Below are 18925 nucleotides of genomic sequence, written 5' to 3'. Positions count from 1 at the left end.
TCCACAGGTGAGCCCGTTTGGTTAAACCTGCTCTGATTAGCCTTACGCAGTGGTGGTCATTATCACTGTCTGCCACCTCTCCTCCTGTTCACCTGTGTGACTGGGGACCGAGGCTGGCAACTCAGAGCAGTGAGTTCTCTCCGGAGGGCTTGTTTTCCTCGCCCAGCTGGAAAGGGATGTCTGGAGAGTTCTGGTGAGTCGACTCTTAGACTTTTCGGTCAAAAATCAGATGTGGCCAAATGTAGGATTAAAGTCTGGCTCAAGGGTGCCCGAAAATGGAATGACTTTTGATTAACGTTTATGGTTGTATGATGCTACCTACATCTGTGTAACCTCCTCCACAGGCCTGGACCTGGACTGGCCATTGTAGACAACACTCGTTTTAGTTATACACCACTCACAAAAATTAGGGGATATTTTGTCACTTCATATTCATTTTGAAATATCCCCTAATTTTTGTGAGCAGTATAATTGAAGTAACAGCTACCATATTGTGAATACCGACTGTGTGCCAAGCACTGCACAGGTAATTTATATACAGGGGGTCCTCGGGTTACGACACAGTTTTGTTCCTATGACAGTGACGTAACCTGGGCTCCAGTTGTCATCTACTTTCTGGTCTCTAAGAGAATCCAGGTGACTCTGGCTTGACTGCCTGGGCCCTTAGGCTTACCCTGCCTCAGCAAGCCGTCCTGGATCTGGAATGCCTGGGTGCCCGTCCACTGGGAGTGTCATTGTGCAAGTAAGAACCTGAGGCTCGGAAAAAAGATGTGACTTTTGCAAGGACACACACAGATGGTATAGAGGAGCAGGAATGGGTCCTGAACCTCACACGCCAAGGTGGATCCCGGGACTTTGCTTCCCACTCTGTTCTGCCCATGGTAGAAACAACGGGCTGGGGCCAGGCTCCAGGCATCAGGCAGAACTGTACATCTCTGCCCTTTTCACACTTGTTCAAAAAAGTCCTGAGAGTTCAGAGTCAGGCTCCAGACATGGGAGGCCTGAGAACTGGAATAAACCCCCACACTTGATATAGAAGTTGATTGATAATTACTAATGCTTATAAAATGTACTCATCACGTGCCATGAATTGATATAAATATTTTATGTGTTAACTCATTTGATCCTCACAAGCCCTATGAGGTGGGTGCAATTAGCCACATTCTTCAAACAGGAAGACTGAATTAACATAACAGGGTATGAATAAATAAAATTTTTTTAAAAAAGGCCTGACCTCTGGTGGCACAGTGGATAAAGCATTGACCTGGAATGCTGAAGTCACCAGTTTGAAACTCTAGGCTTGCCTGGTCAAGGCACATATGGGAGTTGATGCTTCCTGCTCCTCCCCCCTCTCTCTCCCCTACCCTCCTCTCTAAAATAAATAGATAAAATCTTTAAAAAAGAAGAAGAAGAATGAACATAATAGTAAGTCTAGAAGCCAGCTGCTGTAGCCTGAGTGTTTGCGTCCCCCCAAATGCATATGTTGAAAACTAAACACCAGTGGGATGGTCTTTTCCGGTGGGGCCTTTGAGAGTCGATTACGTCATGAGAGCAGAGCCTTCATGAATGGGATTCGTGTCCCTATAAAATGACCCGGAGAGCTCCCTGCCCCGTTCCACCATGGGAGGACACAGCTAGAAGATGACACAGGAAGCAGTCCCACCACTTGTCCTTGGACTGCCAGCCTCCAGGACTGTGACAAATACTTTTCTGTGTTTATCAGATACCCATGGCATTTTTGTCATCACAGCCAGGATAGACTAGGACCCCCATTCCAGTGCCACACGGTTGGGCTGCAGAGTCTGTGCATACCCACTGCCCCGTGTCACCCTCAGGGGACAAGGAAGTCCCCATACCTGTCAACTTCCAGAGTCAAGAGAGCCTCCGAAGACGAGCAGTTGCACACCTTGATAATTGTTATTCAAACATTGGTCCAGAGAGAGTAAACCAATGCCTTCAGGATACATAGAAATGTACAAAAAAATATCAAAAGTTTTTAGCTTTTGGGTTAAAATTTTAAAGCATATTTTTACTAAGATACCATTCACTTATTTGCATTAATAAATATTTGTGCAGCAGCATTTGTCTGTGAGAATTTACTCTTAAGAGGCATAGTATTCATTTTAAAATGCACAACTATTTGTATGTTATGTATAGATTACAATGCTTTATAAGATTTTATTTATTTTTAGAGAGGATTGAAAGAGAAAGAGAGAGAGAGAGAGAGAAGGGAGGGAGGAGCAAGAAGCATCAACTACCATATGTGCCTTGAACAGGCAAGCCCAGGGCTTCAAACTGGCAACCTCAGCATTGTAGGTCGATGCTTTATCCACTGCACCACCACAGGGCAGGCCAATGCTTTTAACTTATAAATTACAGCTTTCCTTAACTGCATGAGCTTTTCTCCAGCTTGTGAGTACCTTTGTTTTGTTTAACCCTTTGAGTAGTGAGTTTTTTGTTAGCCCTTTGAGTGAGGACATACATGAATGTTCGTACTACTCAGAGGGTTAATAGAATTATATTTTGTATATACTAAGTACTGAGTTGAGATATCAGTATGGACAGTAGAAATGCTTTGTGGTCTTGCTGCAGATGTTTGTAGGATTCTGTCTTTACAAATAAAACAGCAAATAGGTTTGTACTTAGTTAATAGTCTTAGTTAAAACATGAGTTTATTTTCTAAAGTAACCAGAATGAGTCAAGTTTTGGAAAAGAGGAAGTGTTATGTGACAATTTTGCTATTCATGTCCTTACTGTTTTTTCTTTCTTTTGGTTTGGAAGCGGGTAGGTGCCACATGCCAGCATGCCTAGTGGGGTTACTTTTTAATGGAGAGTTAGAGTACAACTGGGACGTTATAAATCGAGTTTACCTGCTCTTCTCACCTGCACCTAAAGCAAACTTGGAAGAAATTTAATACTGTTATTGTGAAATATGTGTGTTTTGTCTAGTTTTTAAAAATAGACTGTATATAATTAAAACATTCCTAAATTTTGCCAACTAAAAAAAAAAATCAAAACCACATTTACATTCACATAGTCCTTCTAAAATATCTTGTTTGTACCTAAAACAATAAAATAAAAATAACTTTCTTGGGTTGGTCCATATCATTTAGATGCTCGGATCATTTGGCCTTGGCTTCAACTCTGTTACAGCAATCCCGTGCAGGGGCCAAGCTCACGAAGCAGGGTTTTCCCTCCAGCATATGCTGCAGGGTTGGCTACTGACTGCCCCTAGACAGATACTACTATCCTCTTCTGAAAACGGAACTCTTATTCTGCTTTTTCCCACTTTGGGTACCAAAATTTTCACTTCAGTTGATGATATAGGAGCCCATCCTCATCAGATGTCCAGCTGGAAGGACTGTGTAAGTTAGAGATTATGAAATTAACAATCAGAATAATATCAATAATGATACTGATAATTAACATTTATTGAGTCTCTGTCCTATGTGGCATTCTTGAAGAGAAAAGTTAAGTAACTTTTCACTATCTTGAATGAAAGTTAAGTAACTTGGCACCAGGCCGCACCCAGCAGGTAGAAGAGGCAGGCTTTATTTTAATTTTATTTTTTTAAATTAAGTGAGAAGTGGGGAAGCAGAGAGACAGACTCCCACATACACCCTGACCAACGGGGATCCACCTGGCAAGCCCCCTACCAGGGGATGCTCTGCCCATCTGGGGCCACTGCTCCATAGCTTGGCAACCGAGCTATTTTTAGCACGTGAGGCAAGGCCATGGAGCCATCCTCTGCGCCCAGGACCAACTTGCTTGAACCAATTGAGCAATGGTTGCAGGAGGGGAATAGAGAGAAAGAGAGGGTGGAGGAGAGGGGTAGAGAAGTAGGTGGTCACTTCTCCTGGGTGCCCTGTGGAACCCGGGACTTCCACATACCGGGCTGATGTGCTACCACTGAACAAACTGGCCATGGCCAAGGCAGGCTTTGTAACCAAACATTGTGACTATACAGCCTATTCTTTTAACATGCATGCAAGGTGAGCCTAGTGCCATGTGTTTGATTCACTACACAGTTAAGCAGAAATATGTAGAACAAACTCTGGGAGTTCTAGAAAGGGCTTCTGGTGTCAGGATTGAAATGTTCCTCAGCTGACGGACTGTCTTGGTGCAGGTGGGACCGGACGTCTTGCTTTGTTCCAACATGAGATCTGCTGATCGCTTCTGAGCATCCCTGCTCTTCTCTCTCACACTTCATCTCTGAATGGCACCATTTCATGTATCAGGGCTCTTGAAGCCCTTTGAAAGAAGACATTGGTTTGTACCTGCCGAGACTCCAAGTCCACTGTAGGTCTTGAGTCCCGATCAGAGAATTGCTGCTTCACTTTTGAGTCCAGGGACGACGTTTTCCTGTGGCTGGTGGAGCAGTGGCACACTTTCTACTCAGAAAGCTCCACCACCTCTGTGAGCCATATTCTCTCGCAGCAGTAAAGAAAGGTACTCTCAGACTCTATTGGGAAAAATAGGCTCTTCCTGATTAAGACTCATTTTTTTTTAAAGAGGAACCTCATTAAACAATGTCACTTCCTAAATGTAGTAGCTCGTCTCCAACAATGGTTCCCAATGAAACACACTTTGTGTTCACACCCTGTCTAGCTCCCAGCTCCCTCCCACTGGTCTGGGTGGTGCTGTGACTCATGTTAACTCGCAGAATGCAATGAGAGGTCTGCTGCACCATTGCCGGGCTGGAGCCTGCAGGTCTGGCAGCTTCTGCTTCTCTGTTCCGGGAGCCCTGAGCTGCCATGTAAAAAGTCCAGCCACTCTGCTGGACAGACCATGCGGTGATGCTTAGTGCAGTGGCCATTTGGAGAAAAGAAGTGTGGGTGGAGCACAGAGCACATTCCTAGCAGCTGTGGCTGAAGCAATGCTGTGAGAACACTCCAGCACCTGAAACCCTCCTGGGCAGACCCAGGAAGGAAGCTCGCCCACTATAAGGAAGTGACTTAGCGCTAACCATGCAGCTCCCTGATCTTTTCAGCCATTGGCTATGAAGAACATGCTATAACACCCTATAGGCTGAACCTGTGTATATAAGCTTGCTTACTTCCTGAATAAAGTGGATCTGCGTCACTGAACCTGGTCCCTGGAGTCGGGTCTTTGCATCTCCGTTGTCCTCACCCCCGGCAGGACTTGTCCACAAAGAAGCCCTGAGGAGGACCAAGGCCCTGGTCAATCTGCCCAGCTTCCCAGCTGAATCAACAAACATCTGCATGGCAAAGCCATCTGGGATGTTCCATGAAGCATCCACTGTTCCGGGCCCAGCAGACTTCACATGGAACAGAGGTGGCCACTCCTACCCTGCCCTGTTTGACTTGTTGACCTTCAGAATTGTGAGTAATAGTAAAATGATTAATGTTTTAAGCCACTAACCTTGAGGGTAGTGCTTTATGCAACACCAGGTAACAGAAACACTCTGGGGCACAATGTAACGTCAGGAACAGCTTCAGTCATTCAAAAGTCTGACTATTCAACCACTTGGAAGCCCTTTGTCTTGGGGCTTCCAAGCACAGGGGACATTTCCCAGAGCTCCTTCTGCACTACTATCCACCACTCCAATGACATCAGGGAAGTGTGTGGTCTTACTACTTTCAGTTACTCAAGCCATCCTTATAGACATGTGTAATTGCCCGAGTTTATTTTCTCTATGAAACTGGAAGCTCCATGTGGGCGGGAAGCCAAGGATGATATTCACGGCTACATCATCCACTTTAGCATAGTATAATTATATTATTTTTCATGAATAAATGAATTGGTGTAAAATTCAGAGTAGCCGAGGCATACCGATTAAGAAATCATTCATTTGTCAGGAGCCAGAACTTGGTCTGATGGTGAGTGAGTGAACAGATGAACAAGGCGGCTGGAATTTCACTATTTGCCCCAGTTAATCCACAGAATCAATGCAGCTACATAATCCGTCGAGTTGTTTCAAGTCCCCCAGGTAATTAGTTCCCTGGTACACTGCCAGGTGGAATCCCATTTTCCCTCCTCACAGATTTCTAGCATTCCTGGAAATATCTGAAATGAGAAAATGAGTACTCAATATTTTATTCTTTTTAACAATTACCCTTACTTTACTATAAACTTGTTTATAAAAATGTGTTGCTCTGAGTTGAATTTGAGATATTTCATTGCCCATGCTGATGTCAATAGGCATTATGAAGTCAGTAAAATATCCTAAGACTATATGATGTACTGTGTTTCAATATTAAACATGGAATTATATATAGACACTGGAACCGTTGGGTGACCTATGAATCATCCACTGTGCCCACATGTGGGTCCTGTACACACTACTGCTTCATGATGAATGTCTAAAAGTTTTCTCCAGTTTGGGGACTTTATTAAAAGTGTAAATTTCACCACTGTCATAGCCCATCTATCTTCTAGTGTTTCTCCTTTACCCATTTTCCTCACATATACTGTTGAGTCCACTCAGATTGGCACTCTGGTTAATGACCAGAGTGAGCCAAGCCCACTCTGAGCTCTAAATCTCTAGCATCAAATCAAATTGTACTTAAAGGGCTCTCTCTCTGGTTTTCTCAGTTGAATTTGGCAAGTCCCTTCCAAATGATGAAGCAAAGCCTAAAATGCCACCTCTCCTCTATGCACCCTGGCCAACCCCCACCTGGGAGCACACCCTGGCCTCTTCTGTCTACCTGGCCTTTCTTTTCTTTCTTTCCTTTTTTTTTTGTGACAGACAGAGAGAAAGACAACAGAGAGAGGGACAGATAGGGACAGACAGACAGGAAGGGAGAGAGATGAGAAGCATTAATTCTTCACTGCGGCACCTTAGTTGTTTATTGATAGATTTCTCATATGTGCCTTTAATGGGGAGCTACAGCAGAACGAGTAACCCCTTGTTCAAGCCAGCGACCTTAGGCTCAAGCCGGTGACCTTGGGCTTTAAGCCAGGAACCTTTGGGCTCAATCAAGCCAGTGACCATGGGGTCATGTCTATGATCCCAAGCTCAAGCCAGCGAACCTGTGCTCAAGCTGGTGAGTGTGCGCTCAAGCCAGATGAGCCCACGCTCAAGCCAGATGAGCCCATGCTCAAGCCAGATGAACCCACACTCAAGCTGACGACGTCGGGGTTTTGAACCTGGGTGCTCTGCATCAGAGTCCGACACTCGATCCACTGTGTCACCACCTGGTCAGGCTACCTGGCAATTCTAGTGCTGGCCATCATCATCAGTGCTGATCAACTCTTCCTGACACACTTTCTCCTGTACAACTTGCACTCAGTGTCCTGTTATCCCATTCCTTCCCCTTTATAGCCAGAGAGAAATGTGTATCTATACTTTATAAACCATATACAATGAAGATACAGAGGCTTTGTGTGTGTCCATAGAGAAATACACATCTATACCTAGATACAGAAATATACATAATAGAGGGCACAGAATTCCTATATCTGTTAACACAAAGGACCGACAAAACCCTGGAATAGACAGTGAGCCTCTTCTGCTAGAGAGATGCTGCCTTTCTGCCACCATCAGAGCTGTGTTATAGACACTGCCTACTTAATGGCTGTTTGCAACCCATGGCTCCTTTTCAGTCAATGCTTGTCAATTCTGTGAGGTGGGGAATGGGAATTATGGGAAGGAGGGTCTCTTGCTTTAGGTAATGCTAGCCACTATCACAGGAAAACACTGAAATCTCAGCAGCTTAATGCAATAGAAATATAGTTCTTACTCGGGTATAGTCTAACAGGAGGGAGTATGGAGAACTCTGCTCCATGTGGTCATGTGGGGACCCAGGCTGCCCGAGGTTTTGCCCTCTTCAATACTAGCTTCCAAGGTCACCCTTGGAAGATGAGGGAAAACAGAGAGTGTAGGACAGTACCAGGAAGGGTAAAATGTCATGTATCACTTTGTATTATATTCCACATGACTTTGGTCAGAGGGCCAAGAAGAATTGCAAGGGGCTCTGGGAAATGTAGTGTCACTGGAGGCCTCAGAGGAAGGGGAAGAGGACCCATGAAGATCCTTTGCACAAAAGGATGAGACTTTTAATTCATTTGGCTGGCTGGCTTCCCCCTTCTTATTTTTCTATTTGGGAATACAGTCATTTCTTTCCTCCTTTGGATTATTTCCTCCCAATTAGTCCAAAGATCTCTCTGCCCACGCAACCCACCCACACCTCCTTCTGGTCCAATTTTAAACCGTGGTGCTGATAATACCCCTGCCCCAGGCAAGGAGGTCCCATGTGCGCAGCCACCTCCACTGATGCAGTGTTTGTTTGTTTTTTAATTTTTTTTAATTTAATTTAATTTTTTATTTTTGTTTATTCATTTTAGAGAGGAGAGAGAGAGAGAGACAGAGAGGAGAGAGAGACAGGGGGGAGGAGCTGAAAGCATCAACTCCCATATGTGCCTTGACCAGGCAAGCCCAGGGTTTCGAACCAACGACCTCAGCATTTCCAGGTCGACGCTTTATCCACTGCACCACCACAGGTCAGGCCACTGATGCAGTGTTTGCAGAAGGCTGCTAGCGGCTCTTTTACGTCAGCTTCCCCAGGTCTCAAGGAAAAGCCTACAGAGAAGCTCTTGGAGATCAGGGCATCTCAGAGACAGATTAGGGCTCTGGAACCGTGGATGCCTGAGCAATCTAAGTTATTTATTTAACCCACCTCCTGCCAGAAGCAACGGGACATTAGGTCAGTATACTGGTCATCATGTGATACGAGGGAGGAGGTCAGCTGCAGGTCCCAGACACTGTGCCGGTTCATCTGCAGCAGAATGGTCCAAACCAGAGCTAGGGTCCCCTACTGGGTAGTGGTCCAGGTTCTCTGTATTCCCTTCGTGGCCAGTCGGAAACAGATTCACATGAGCATGACAGCCAGTGTCTCCCTGGGGAAAGGTCCTGGACCTGATGCGGAGATGAGAGTAGGTGACAGACTCTGGTTTCTCATGCTCCCCATGGTGGGACCTCAGGAAGATGATCAGCAGGCTCACTCCCACCCCGAGGAATGCGATGCTGTAGGCGAGGGCCTTCCATGTGCGAGTGCTGCCTTCCCCCCAGGATCCAGGGAAGGCGAACCTGGAAGACCAGGAACTCACCTTGGGCTGGACCTGCCTGTGCGCTAGAATCCCTAGGACTGTGGGTGATAAGCAAGGACCTGAGTGGGATGGAGCCAGGCTGCCGGGAACAGCTGCTGTGCTCAGGCCTAGGGACGTATGTGCCTTCTTTCCTGGAGAACCAAAATCTCAGTCATAACAACCCCGCCTTTGTGCAGAGCTGCGTAGATGACAAAGCCCTTCACAAACAGTACATCCTCTACTCCTCTCCTCACCAGCAGATGTTATGTTAGTGCCCTCCTCTCCATCCCTGCTACCACTGCCCTCATTCAGGCCTTCACCGTCTCCCGGTGGGCTACAGCAGCAGCTTCCTCACGGGGCTCTCCACTCCGGTTTGCCTCCCTGTAATCCATTCCCTACCTGGCAGCCCGAGTGACCCTCTTACAAAGAAAGCTGCCCCTTCCTCCCCATCTGAATGTGGACAAGGCCCACCGGGGGTGAGGACGACGGAGACCCAGAGACCTGACTCCGGGGACCAGGTTCAGTGATGCAGATCCACTTTATTCAGGAAGTAAACTAGCTTATATACATGGGTTCAGCTTATAGGGTGTTACAGCGTGTTCTTCACAGCCAATGGCTGAAAAGGTCAGGGAGCTGCCTGGTTGGCCTGAGTTACTTCCTTACAGTGGATGAGCTCTCTCCTGGGTGTGCCTAGGAGGGTTTCAGGTGCTGGAGTGTTCTCACAGCATTGCGTCAGCCACAGCTGCTAGGAATGTGCTCTGTGCTCTACCTACATTTCCCCCTTCTCTTTTAGTTAGAGCCAATTGGACTTGATGAATGATCGTTTGAAGCAGGAACAGAGTACCAGGGTCTGGGGGCCTGTCAGAGGCTATTCTCTGGTCTTGCTCCACTAAAGCTTCACATCCCCCCAGGTGATGGGGTGTGCACGCCAGCCACAAGTCTCTTCTTCTGGAAACTCGCCATCTCCTGGGTTGGGTGGGGGGGTTCATTGGAGGGGTCATCTTGGGACACTGGGACTGGCCTTATGTTTCGTCCTGGGATCCAAATTGACTGAGGGCTGTTTTCTGGAAAGACACAAGCAGAACCTCTCCCTTGCGTCAGAAGGGGGTGTGGGCCCCGCCACTGTGCCATGGCTGGGTCCTTCCAGCGTGCCAACAGCAGAGGGGTTCGGGAGCGGCAACTTCCGCTTCTTCGGCTGGCAGAGCCGATGGCGCAGTTAGCAATTTGGTTGGTTTTGTTTTTGCGCTCTCAGCTGCGAGTTTGTTGAGTTTGTTAAACTCGGAGGCTAAGCCACTCTCCTCCTCAGTGGAGGGGGGCGAATAGGGAGGTAGAGGCTTCTCAGGGAGAGGGGTAGCCTGTAATATTTTTGGAATGGGGGAGGGTCCTTGGTGGGAGATGGCTAGTAGGGCAGGAGTGAGACCGAGAGGGAAGGTTTGTCCTTCATGTACTTCGGCCAAACAAATGAGTCGGAAAGCTCGGGCCCAATTTTCGGGGTCCCAAAGAGGCGCGTCCTGGAGCCAAGGGTTGAAACTTGAGAGGATTTCCCAGTAGGTACAAAGATCCTTTTTACTAACTTTAACTTGCCTACTCTGCAATAGGACATGCAGGGCTCGAGTTTGCGGGGCTTGGGAGTGGGGGGGGAGAAGGTTTCCCATTGCAGAGAGTCACTCACCCGTCCCTTGGATGCCTGTTAGGTCCCTGTCCAGGTGCCAGTATGTAGACAAGGCCCACCAGGGGTGAGGATGACGGAGATGCAGAGACCTGACTCCGGGGACCAGGTTCAGTGATGCAGATCCGATTTATTCAGGAAGTAAGCTGGCTTATATACACAGGTTCAGACTATAGGGTGTTACAGCATGTTTCCACAGCTAAAGGCCAAAAAGGTCAGGGAGCTGCCTGGTTGACCCTGAGTCACTTCCTTACAGTGGGTGAGCTCCCTCCTGGGTGTGCCTAGGAGGGTTTCAGATGCTGGAGTGTTCTCACAGCTTCTGGGAATGCACTCTGCACGCTACCTACATCCAATACCTTCCGATAGTTCCCCCTGCACTTAGAATAAAACCTGTATCGTTAGCACCTCCTGTGAGTCCCTAGGGTCCTTCTGCCTCTCCAGTTTCATTTCTTCCCGCTACTCATGCTGACTGTGCTCCAGCGACTCGGAATGGCTAACAGTTCCCCACAAATACTGTGCGATTGATCACCTGGAGATCTTGCTTTTGTTGGCTTCTCCTGTCATGCCTCATGCCCTCCCTTTGGCTCTTTGGTCTGCTAACCCTTTCCTACTCCATAAGGGCCAGCCAGCTCTAATGTGACTTCCGAGAAATCTTCCCCAGCGGCCACACACACATGCTCACACACTTGGCTACATCCAAACTACACTCTGCAGACCTCAATGACTGAACTCTTCACACTGGGCAGCCCTTTTGTAATTATGTATCTGCCCCTCTCACCAGGTCGTCAGCTCCGATACAGAAGGTCTATTACATAGTCATCTTTATACCCAGGCACCTAACATTGTGTCTGGGATCTAGTAGACTTTCAATAAATGATTACTGAAGCATCATTTCAACAAGCCAGCATTTTAAACTAGAGAAAGCCACCGCTCTGAGGACTTAAGGGATTTTTCCAGGATATGAACCAATAAATGGGAGAAATGAAATGCTAATCTAGGCCTGTCTGATGCCTCCAATACTTCAGACTACTCCCTACTGCATTCAAAGGGACAACAGATAATTTTGTGAGCTAAAAAAAAATTATATCTCTTGAGGGACTTTTTCCTTTTTGCTTTTTTTTTGGGGGGGAGACTTCTTTTAGATCTCTGATTCTTTTGAGAATCTGAGAAAAGCTATGGACTTTTCCCCAGTAAAAAAAAAAATGCATACACACCAAACTTTGTACATAATGTAAGAGTGTGTCAGTTAGGGTAGGGTAACTGTAGCTGCAGTTACATATAAACCCCCAAATCTCCATGACATAGCACAACAGAAGTTTAATTCTTACTTATATCAGGTTCTTTGAGGGTCACCAGGGTCTCTTCTTCACCCAGGGAGTCAGGGGTGTGGGCTCCCTCCACCAGAAGACACTGTCACCTCAGTACACATTTCCTGATTACCAGGAGAGAAGAGGAATAGAGAAGGCACACTGGCTCTGAACTGCATCAGCCTGGAAGCGGTACAGATCTCTGGCAAACCGAAAATTCATTCCTCCCTCACCTGCATACTCCTTCGCTAAGTGACTCTGCTTTTCCTCCGACCAGTAGGTACAATCTATGTCTCCATCTGTCGACTGTGGGCTCGGTCATTGCCTCGGCCAGTGAGATATCAAGAAACATAATGCAACAGAGGCTGAAGAAGCACTTGTAAATTGGGACCTGTTCTTTCTTGCTGCTCTTAGAAGCATGAGATCACCATGAACATGAAAAAGCCTGAGTTAGCCCATCGCTTCAGCCGACAGCCAGCACTTACAGGCAGACAGGATGTGTCCGCAAGCAGGTAAGGCCATCTCCTGCTGAGGTTGCGTGAGTGAATCCAGGCAAGACCAGCACAACCACCCAGCTTAGCCCAGACCTACTTGATGACCCAGTGAATTGTGAGCTAAAACTGTTTTAAGCTACTAAGTTGGAGGATCATTTGTTATTCAGCTAGCTAATACAAAAGTAGGTACCAGGAGTGCACTGCTGCTGTAACAAAAAGCTAAACCATGTGGCATTGGCTGTGACTACGGAACTGGGTGGAGACTAGAAAATTAGTTATCAAAGGCTAAAGAAACAACAGGCTGTTTGGCGATCCATTGATCTAGAGCTACATACAATTTAATGGCCTACAGATACATGATTATTTTAGAAGTCCTCTTATAGTCAGAAAAATGAGCTACATTCTTTAGTCAGAGCAGATAGACCAGAGGAATAGTGAGGTTGTACTCAACCTAAAAACAGTCCTGGAACTTCCTAAGAGGGGGTAACATCTTGGAATTACCAAAAGAAGAGTTTGGGAACCAAGCTAACTAACAAACCTTGTACCTGATCATAGATTTGCTATTTAGTAGCTGAGGAACCAGGTGTGGAACCCCATCCCAGAGGCATGGAAGATGAAACCTAGTTTGTTGGATTATTGTCAAGATCAAACAAGATGATGTATGGGGAAAGCCATTAAATTGCTGAGAACTTGAACAATGTGTGTATTAGCACTGCATCTTAAGGTGGCCATCCTCCTGGCATGACCTCAGGTGAGTGGCACCTGTAACCACCAGGGGGCGCTATGAGGTTGCGCTTCCAGGAGACCTATTGGAGTGTGGAACCAGTGTAACCCCTTAGGAGAGTTGATCTGGAAGGCTTCCTTGAGAAAATGACATTAGTATGAAACCTAAATAATGAGTCATATTTAGCTAAATGGCACATATTCTGGGCAGGGGAGGACAGACTGTACAAAATATCTGAAGGTGAGAAAGCATATGATTTATTCATATAACTGCCCTCTAAAATGTGCAGTTTCCTCCTGAGTTTCTCAGGTTGAGGAGGTGGAAGGGGAGACATATCTTGGAAGGACGTGGCTTCTCTTAAATACAGGCAGGCATGAGAGAGGGCATGAATCTTTCTTGAAATGCAATTTTCTGCTTGTTTACAAATGATTAACTACTGCAATCAATTGTGTCAAAGTTCGGGTCACTGCATCCTTTGGGACAACAGTGAGATGGTGCCTTGCACTGGGGCTAAGGATAACTGGAATGCACCCAGGATGGTCTGACAGGAGACCTTGTGTCCTCAGTTCTGGCGCAATTAATGCGAAGGGACTCCTGCCCTCTGTGACTTCCCATCCATCCCCTTCCCAGACACAGCCCAGCACTCTGGCAGATGTGGCCGACTGGGGAGAAGACTGGCACCCAACAGTAGGCCAACCTGTGCAGGAAATGAGAGCTTACTGTTTGATACATTCAAACCTCAAAACAACCTTACAGAGTGGGCATTAATGTTCTTATCCCTGTTGGGCAGATGAGAAAACAGAGTCTTGAGACATTAGCCTGTTTAAGGAAGTCAAACCCAGTCTGTGTTCTCTGTCTAGCACCCTTCCCCAAGTGGCCGGCTGCTCGCCCCTCGGAGGCCTGTCACTGACGGCCACCCACCATGTTCATACAGCCCTTTCTGGATGGCAGGTCGGTTTCATAAGTGCCGGGTGAGTGCAGTTTGGACTTGAATGCGTTGATTCTGAGGAGTCAGTGATGGCTTTCAGGGAGGGTCGGTTGGAGCCTTGGCCACACACATTCTGCCATCGAGTTCGCTCCCTGCTTCTTCACACCAGGCTCCCCCACTCCTCACATGGGCAGGGCCTGTACCGTCTCCAGGGTGGAGTCAGGTCTGACATTGGGTGTCCACACTGTGACCAAAAATGGGAGGGTACCCATCCCGTATCTGGTCACAGTCATCTGGGAATTGCTTCAAGAGGTATAGACATGAACATTTTCTTGGATTATGCCATTTCAAGAGAGCCTTAGTGTGACATCTTCTTTAAATCCAGTTTAATGGTGAGGCCACACAGAAATGACAGGGTAATCTGTGAACTATTCAGAATGATGGAAAGATGGAGGAGAAGCACTCTTCTTGGCTTTGATACTTGACTAAAGAATGTAGCTCATCTCTCTGACTATAAGAGGACTTCTAAACGATTCTATGACTCACCATACTTGAGTGTCACCTGTCTTTGCTGTGTTCAACTCAAGGGAAAGACAGCAGGTCTCCTGTGCCTTTATTGGGAGACAGGTGATGGGTGAAGGATAAGGGCACTTATTGAGTCCCTTTTGTGTACTACCATCACCTCACCTGTGACTCTTAGGGTGACTGGCAAATATTAGAGACTAAGCTTAAATTCATCTAATACCAATCATTTACTACACTTCCCAACAAGGTCAGGGTCGGTTTCTCTCTCAATACAATAAACTTTCATGTAAGCTATATAACAACAACACATATTTGGTAAATTAATATCTTATGCCTATCATTTTTATAATGCTTATCTGTGAAACATTTTCACGTTGAGTATCTTATCTGACCCTCCCAACTCTCAGTTTTACATACAAGGAACAGAATCAGAGACAGTCACTTACAGAGAGAACACGGAGCATGTGCCAGGCTCTGTTCAAAGTGTCCTAAATATCGAGATTTATCTAACCTTCATGACAGTCCCATGAGGTGGATACTATTGCTATCACTGTTTTATAGATGATGAAAGTTGGGCTCAGAGAGGTTGATAATATGCCTCAGGTCACACAGCTGGTGAAACATACAGAGAGAATTTTAACTCAAGTAGATGGACTCCAGAACTCTACAGCTTCTTGCCAACTTGCTCAGAATCATATACTAGAAAAAGGCAAAAGTGGAAATTAAAACTTGGCCTGAACCCAAGCCCTGCGTTCCACCTAGTAATAATAGGGGTCTGAGTGCCCCTCGCAGGCCTGTTCCAAGCACTTCAGGTATGTTAACTTACTCAATCCTCATCATGTTTCAGCTGAGGAAATTGAGGCATAGAAGGAGAATAACTTGCTCAAGGTCGCAAAGCTAGTAAGTGGCAAAGAAAGGATTCAATGAACAATACGCCATGGCACGTAGACACAACGGAATGTATAATTCAGCCATGAAAAAGAATGAAATCTTACCATGGGCACCAACATGGATGGAACTAGAGGATATCATGCTAAGTTAAATAAGTCAGTCAGAGAAAAACAAGGACCGTGTGATTTTACTTATGTGTGAAACCTAAAGAACAATATAAACAATGGAAACAGAAACAGACCGATAGATAACAGAGAACAGACTGATGCTCGGCAGAGGAGCAGGGGATTGGGGGACTGGCTGAAAAGGTGAAGAGGTTGAGAAGTACGAATTGGTAGTTACAAAACAGTCATAGGGATGGAAAGTGCAGCATAGAGAGTATAACCAATAACATCGTAATCACTATGTATGGTGCCGGTGGGTACCGGAAATATCGGGGGGAAGGAGCACTTGGTAAAGGATGTGATCGCCTAACCACTATGCTGTACCCCTGAAACCAACACAAAGCCATGTAAGTGGTATTTTTAAAAAGAAAGGATTTGAACCCAGGCAGCCTGGATTTAGAGCCCACAGTCCTTATTGCCCCTCTAAGAGCCTATCCTCTCGGCAGCTCACCTACAAGCCTGTTACTTAGGAATAATAACCAAGCTGCTGCGGGATTTTGTTATCCCTCTCATTGCTTTCCAGAGCGATGGGTAAATTTTCGGTCTGTGCAAAGTCTAAGGGGTGCCCTGTCACTGGCTCTGTTTACTCTGCTGAGCTGTTTGCTCGGTGGGGACGGAAGCTGACGGCAGCACTCTGGTGCGGGCTCTTCATGGACCCAGGCGCCGCACAGGGTCCGCTGTCACGGAGATAATGAAGACGTCCGGGACGTGGGCACGGAGGGCGTGCACAGAGCTCCTTCTCCTCTCTGCGGCCCTGGCTTGTCTCAGTGTGCCTGGCTCCAGGTGAGTGAGAGTGACAAATGATCCCCCGATCATTAGTATGACAGGGAATGTAAAGCCCACACAATGCTGACCGTCTGTCTCTTGGTTGTGTACCTATTGAAGGAGGATCATCTCTTGAAGTGATTTGCATACATCTGATAAAATAATATCAGCAACTCTCTTCAAATTATTGTGGAACTCAGCGCCCGACTTCAACAAATGTTCCCATAAGAAACTGACATGTTTAAATGTATTTTTGTCATGCTAAGAAGAAAAGGCTACTTGTTCTGTGTTCTGAACAAAGCCTTGGTGTGATTTGTTATGCAAAAAAAGACTTGTGATATGTGAAAAAAAAAAGAGGCAATTCCTATCAATGATTTTATTATATGAGAGTGACCTACTTTACCTTCTCATCAATTAAAATTTGGGTTTTTTTTCAAACTTTCTCTCTCTCCCCCCACCCCACCCCATCTCTCTCTCTCTCTCTCTCTCACACACACACTCTCTCTCTCTCTCTCTCTCTCTCTCTCTAGATGTTACCAGCAGTTAAATTCTAAATGACTGAAAGGAGAGGTAGTCTGGCTTATTCCTGAAGCTGCAAGTCTACTTCAGTAGCCTTGAGCACAGACCAGGGTGGGTCACTAGAGATGGAGTAGGAGTTAGGCTGGCGGAGTTGAGGGGTCACTAGGGTACTGGTGAAGAAGCTTGTACCTTATAGCGGAGGGTATGGGGGGATAGAAGGTGATGGAAGGAGACCTGATTTGGGGTGGCAAACACGCAATACAATATACAGATGATGTATTATAGAACTGTTCCCCTGAAACCTATATAGTGTTCTTAACCCATGTCATCTGAAAAAAATCAACTTACAAAAAAGAAGAAGCTTGTACCTCATGGTCTAGGCAATGGGGAACCATTGAGGGGTTCCAAGCAAAGGGGTGACATGATCACATTTATATACATCAGGGACTTCAGTCAGCAGTGAGAAGTGGGGGGGCAAGGGGGTGAGTCGAGTGCAGGGTGGGAAACCTTGCTTTACCCTCTGAGGCAATGTCACGAGGTGGGTGTTGTCTCTCCTTGCACTGTAGAGGAGGAACTGATTGTGAGAAAGAAGAGATTCGCCCCTATTTCGGGAGTCTCACAACCTTTACCTGAATCCAGGTTAGTGCTCTGGCTTCCACCCCTGGTTCCCATGGGGCAGTCCTGAACACGGCAGGTATTGGATCTCCATACGTGACGTAGAATAGCCTGCAGATCTGGAACAGAGAGTGCAAAACCTGACCTCCTGCAGATCATCTAAGAAAGGTCTTCATTTCCACTTACTCTTGTCATCAAGGCAGATGACATAACCGTCACACTGTCATACGACCTATTCTTTAGTCATTGCCACTCTGTGCCAGGCACAAGATACATCACCGCAATCCTCACAGCTATTTGTGGTAAGTGTTGTTGCTTACAGTTTACAGAGAAAGAAGCTGAGATTTGGAGAGAGGATGTTAAGGTTACTCACTGAATACATAATATGGACTCAAGTCCAGGTTTTTTCCTGGTCGCAGAGCCCGTGTGTAACCGTGTCTTTCACTCGGGCGTTATACCCTCTACCCGCATGTGGATCTGACATGCTGGACTCCCATGCCGGTTCTCTATCTCTGGGCCACACATTTGTTGCCTTGAGACACTGCTTCTGATTTCACGTCTACCACAGCCAACGACAGAGAGAAGAGTGATTGAAAGTCTGCCACCCAGCTCTGCCCCTACCAGCAAAGAAGAAAGATGCTATTTACAAAAGGGAGGCAGCTGCCTAACAAATTGTGTGTGACAGGAGAGTTGTTGTGTTGGGGCATTTCTGTGGAAAGCCAAAACACACTGGCGCGCACCATCCATACTTGCTGATGGCTCACAATTTACTGCCGACCTAATCCTGCTGTGCTTGAGGGTCCACCTTTATTTGGATCAGAGACTCCTGTTAGGAAAAGCGTGGGAGACAGGCACCCAGTGCAATCAGTCCTAATGCTGGCGACAGCACTCCACGCACCGCAAGGGAAGGCACACCCTTGCCAGTGTTTACCTGGAGGGATGTATTCCCAGGACCGGTAGAAGGTGTTTACTGCAACATTACTTGCAACTGCAAAACACTGGGGAAATATAAATGTCCTTCAGAAAGAAAAAGACTAAATTGAATGCAATATTTGCCCTAAGATGGAGCATCTAGGTAAAAGGAAGGAACTAGATCTCTATGAATCAGTGTGGATAAGCATCAGAAACACAATGCTGACAAGAGTAAGCTGCAGAAAAATATGTACAGTGAGAGTGAAGTATATAGAAGCAAAGCTATGTATTGTGTGTATACATATATATGTATGCATATATATAATATTTAAATGACAAGTAGGATACATACCAAATACCATGT

General features: G+C 46.3%; 1 protein-coding gene across 1 annotated transcript in view; it reads left to right on the top strand.

The window, feature by feature from the left end:
• The first annotated feature begins 16334 nt into the window (after nucleotides 1-16334).
• C8B (complement C8 beta chain) overlaps nucleotides 16335-18925 on the top strand; it is a 38345-nt gene continuing 35754 nt past the window's right edge. The window contains exon 1 of the mRNA XM_066376397.1: nucleotides 16335-16533. Within this exon, the coding sequence (XP_066232494.1) occupies nucleotides 16442-16533 (92 nt within the window). The 5' untranslated portion in view covers nucleotides 16335-16441. The remainder of the gene's footprint in view (nucleotides 16534-18925) is intronic.

The sequence above is a fragment of the Saccopteryx leptura genome, chromosome 3, assembly GCF_036850995.1.
Source record: "Saccopteryx leptura isolate mSacLep1 chromosome 3, mSacLep1_pri_phased_curated, whole genome shotgun sequence".
Classification (NCBI taxonomy): Eukaryota; Metazoa; Chordata; class Mammalia; order Chiroptera; family Emballonuridae; genus Saccopteryx; species Saccopteryx leptura.
The sequence above is the reverse complement of the archived record's forward strand: the minus strand, read 5'-3'. Positions and strand labels throughout refer to the sequence as shown.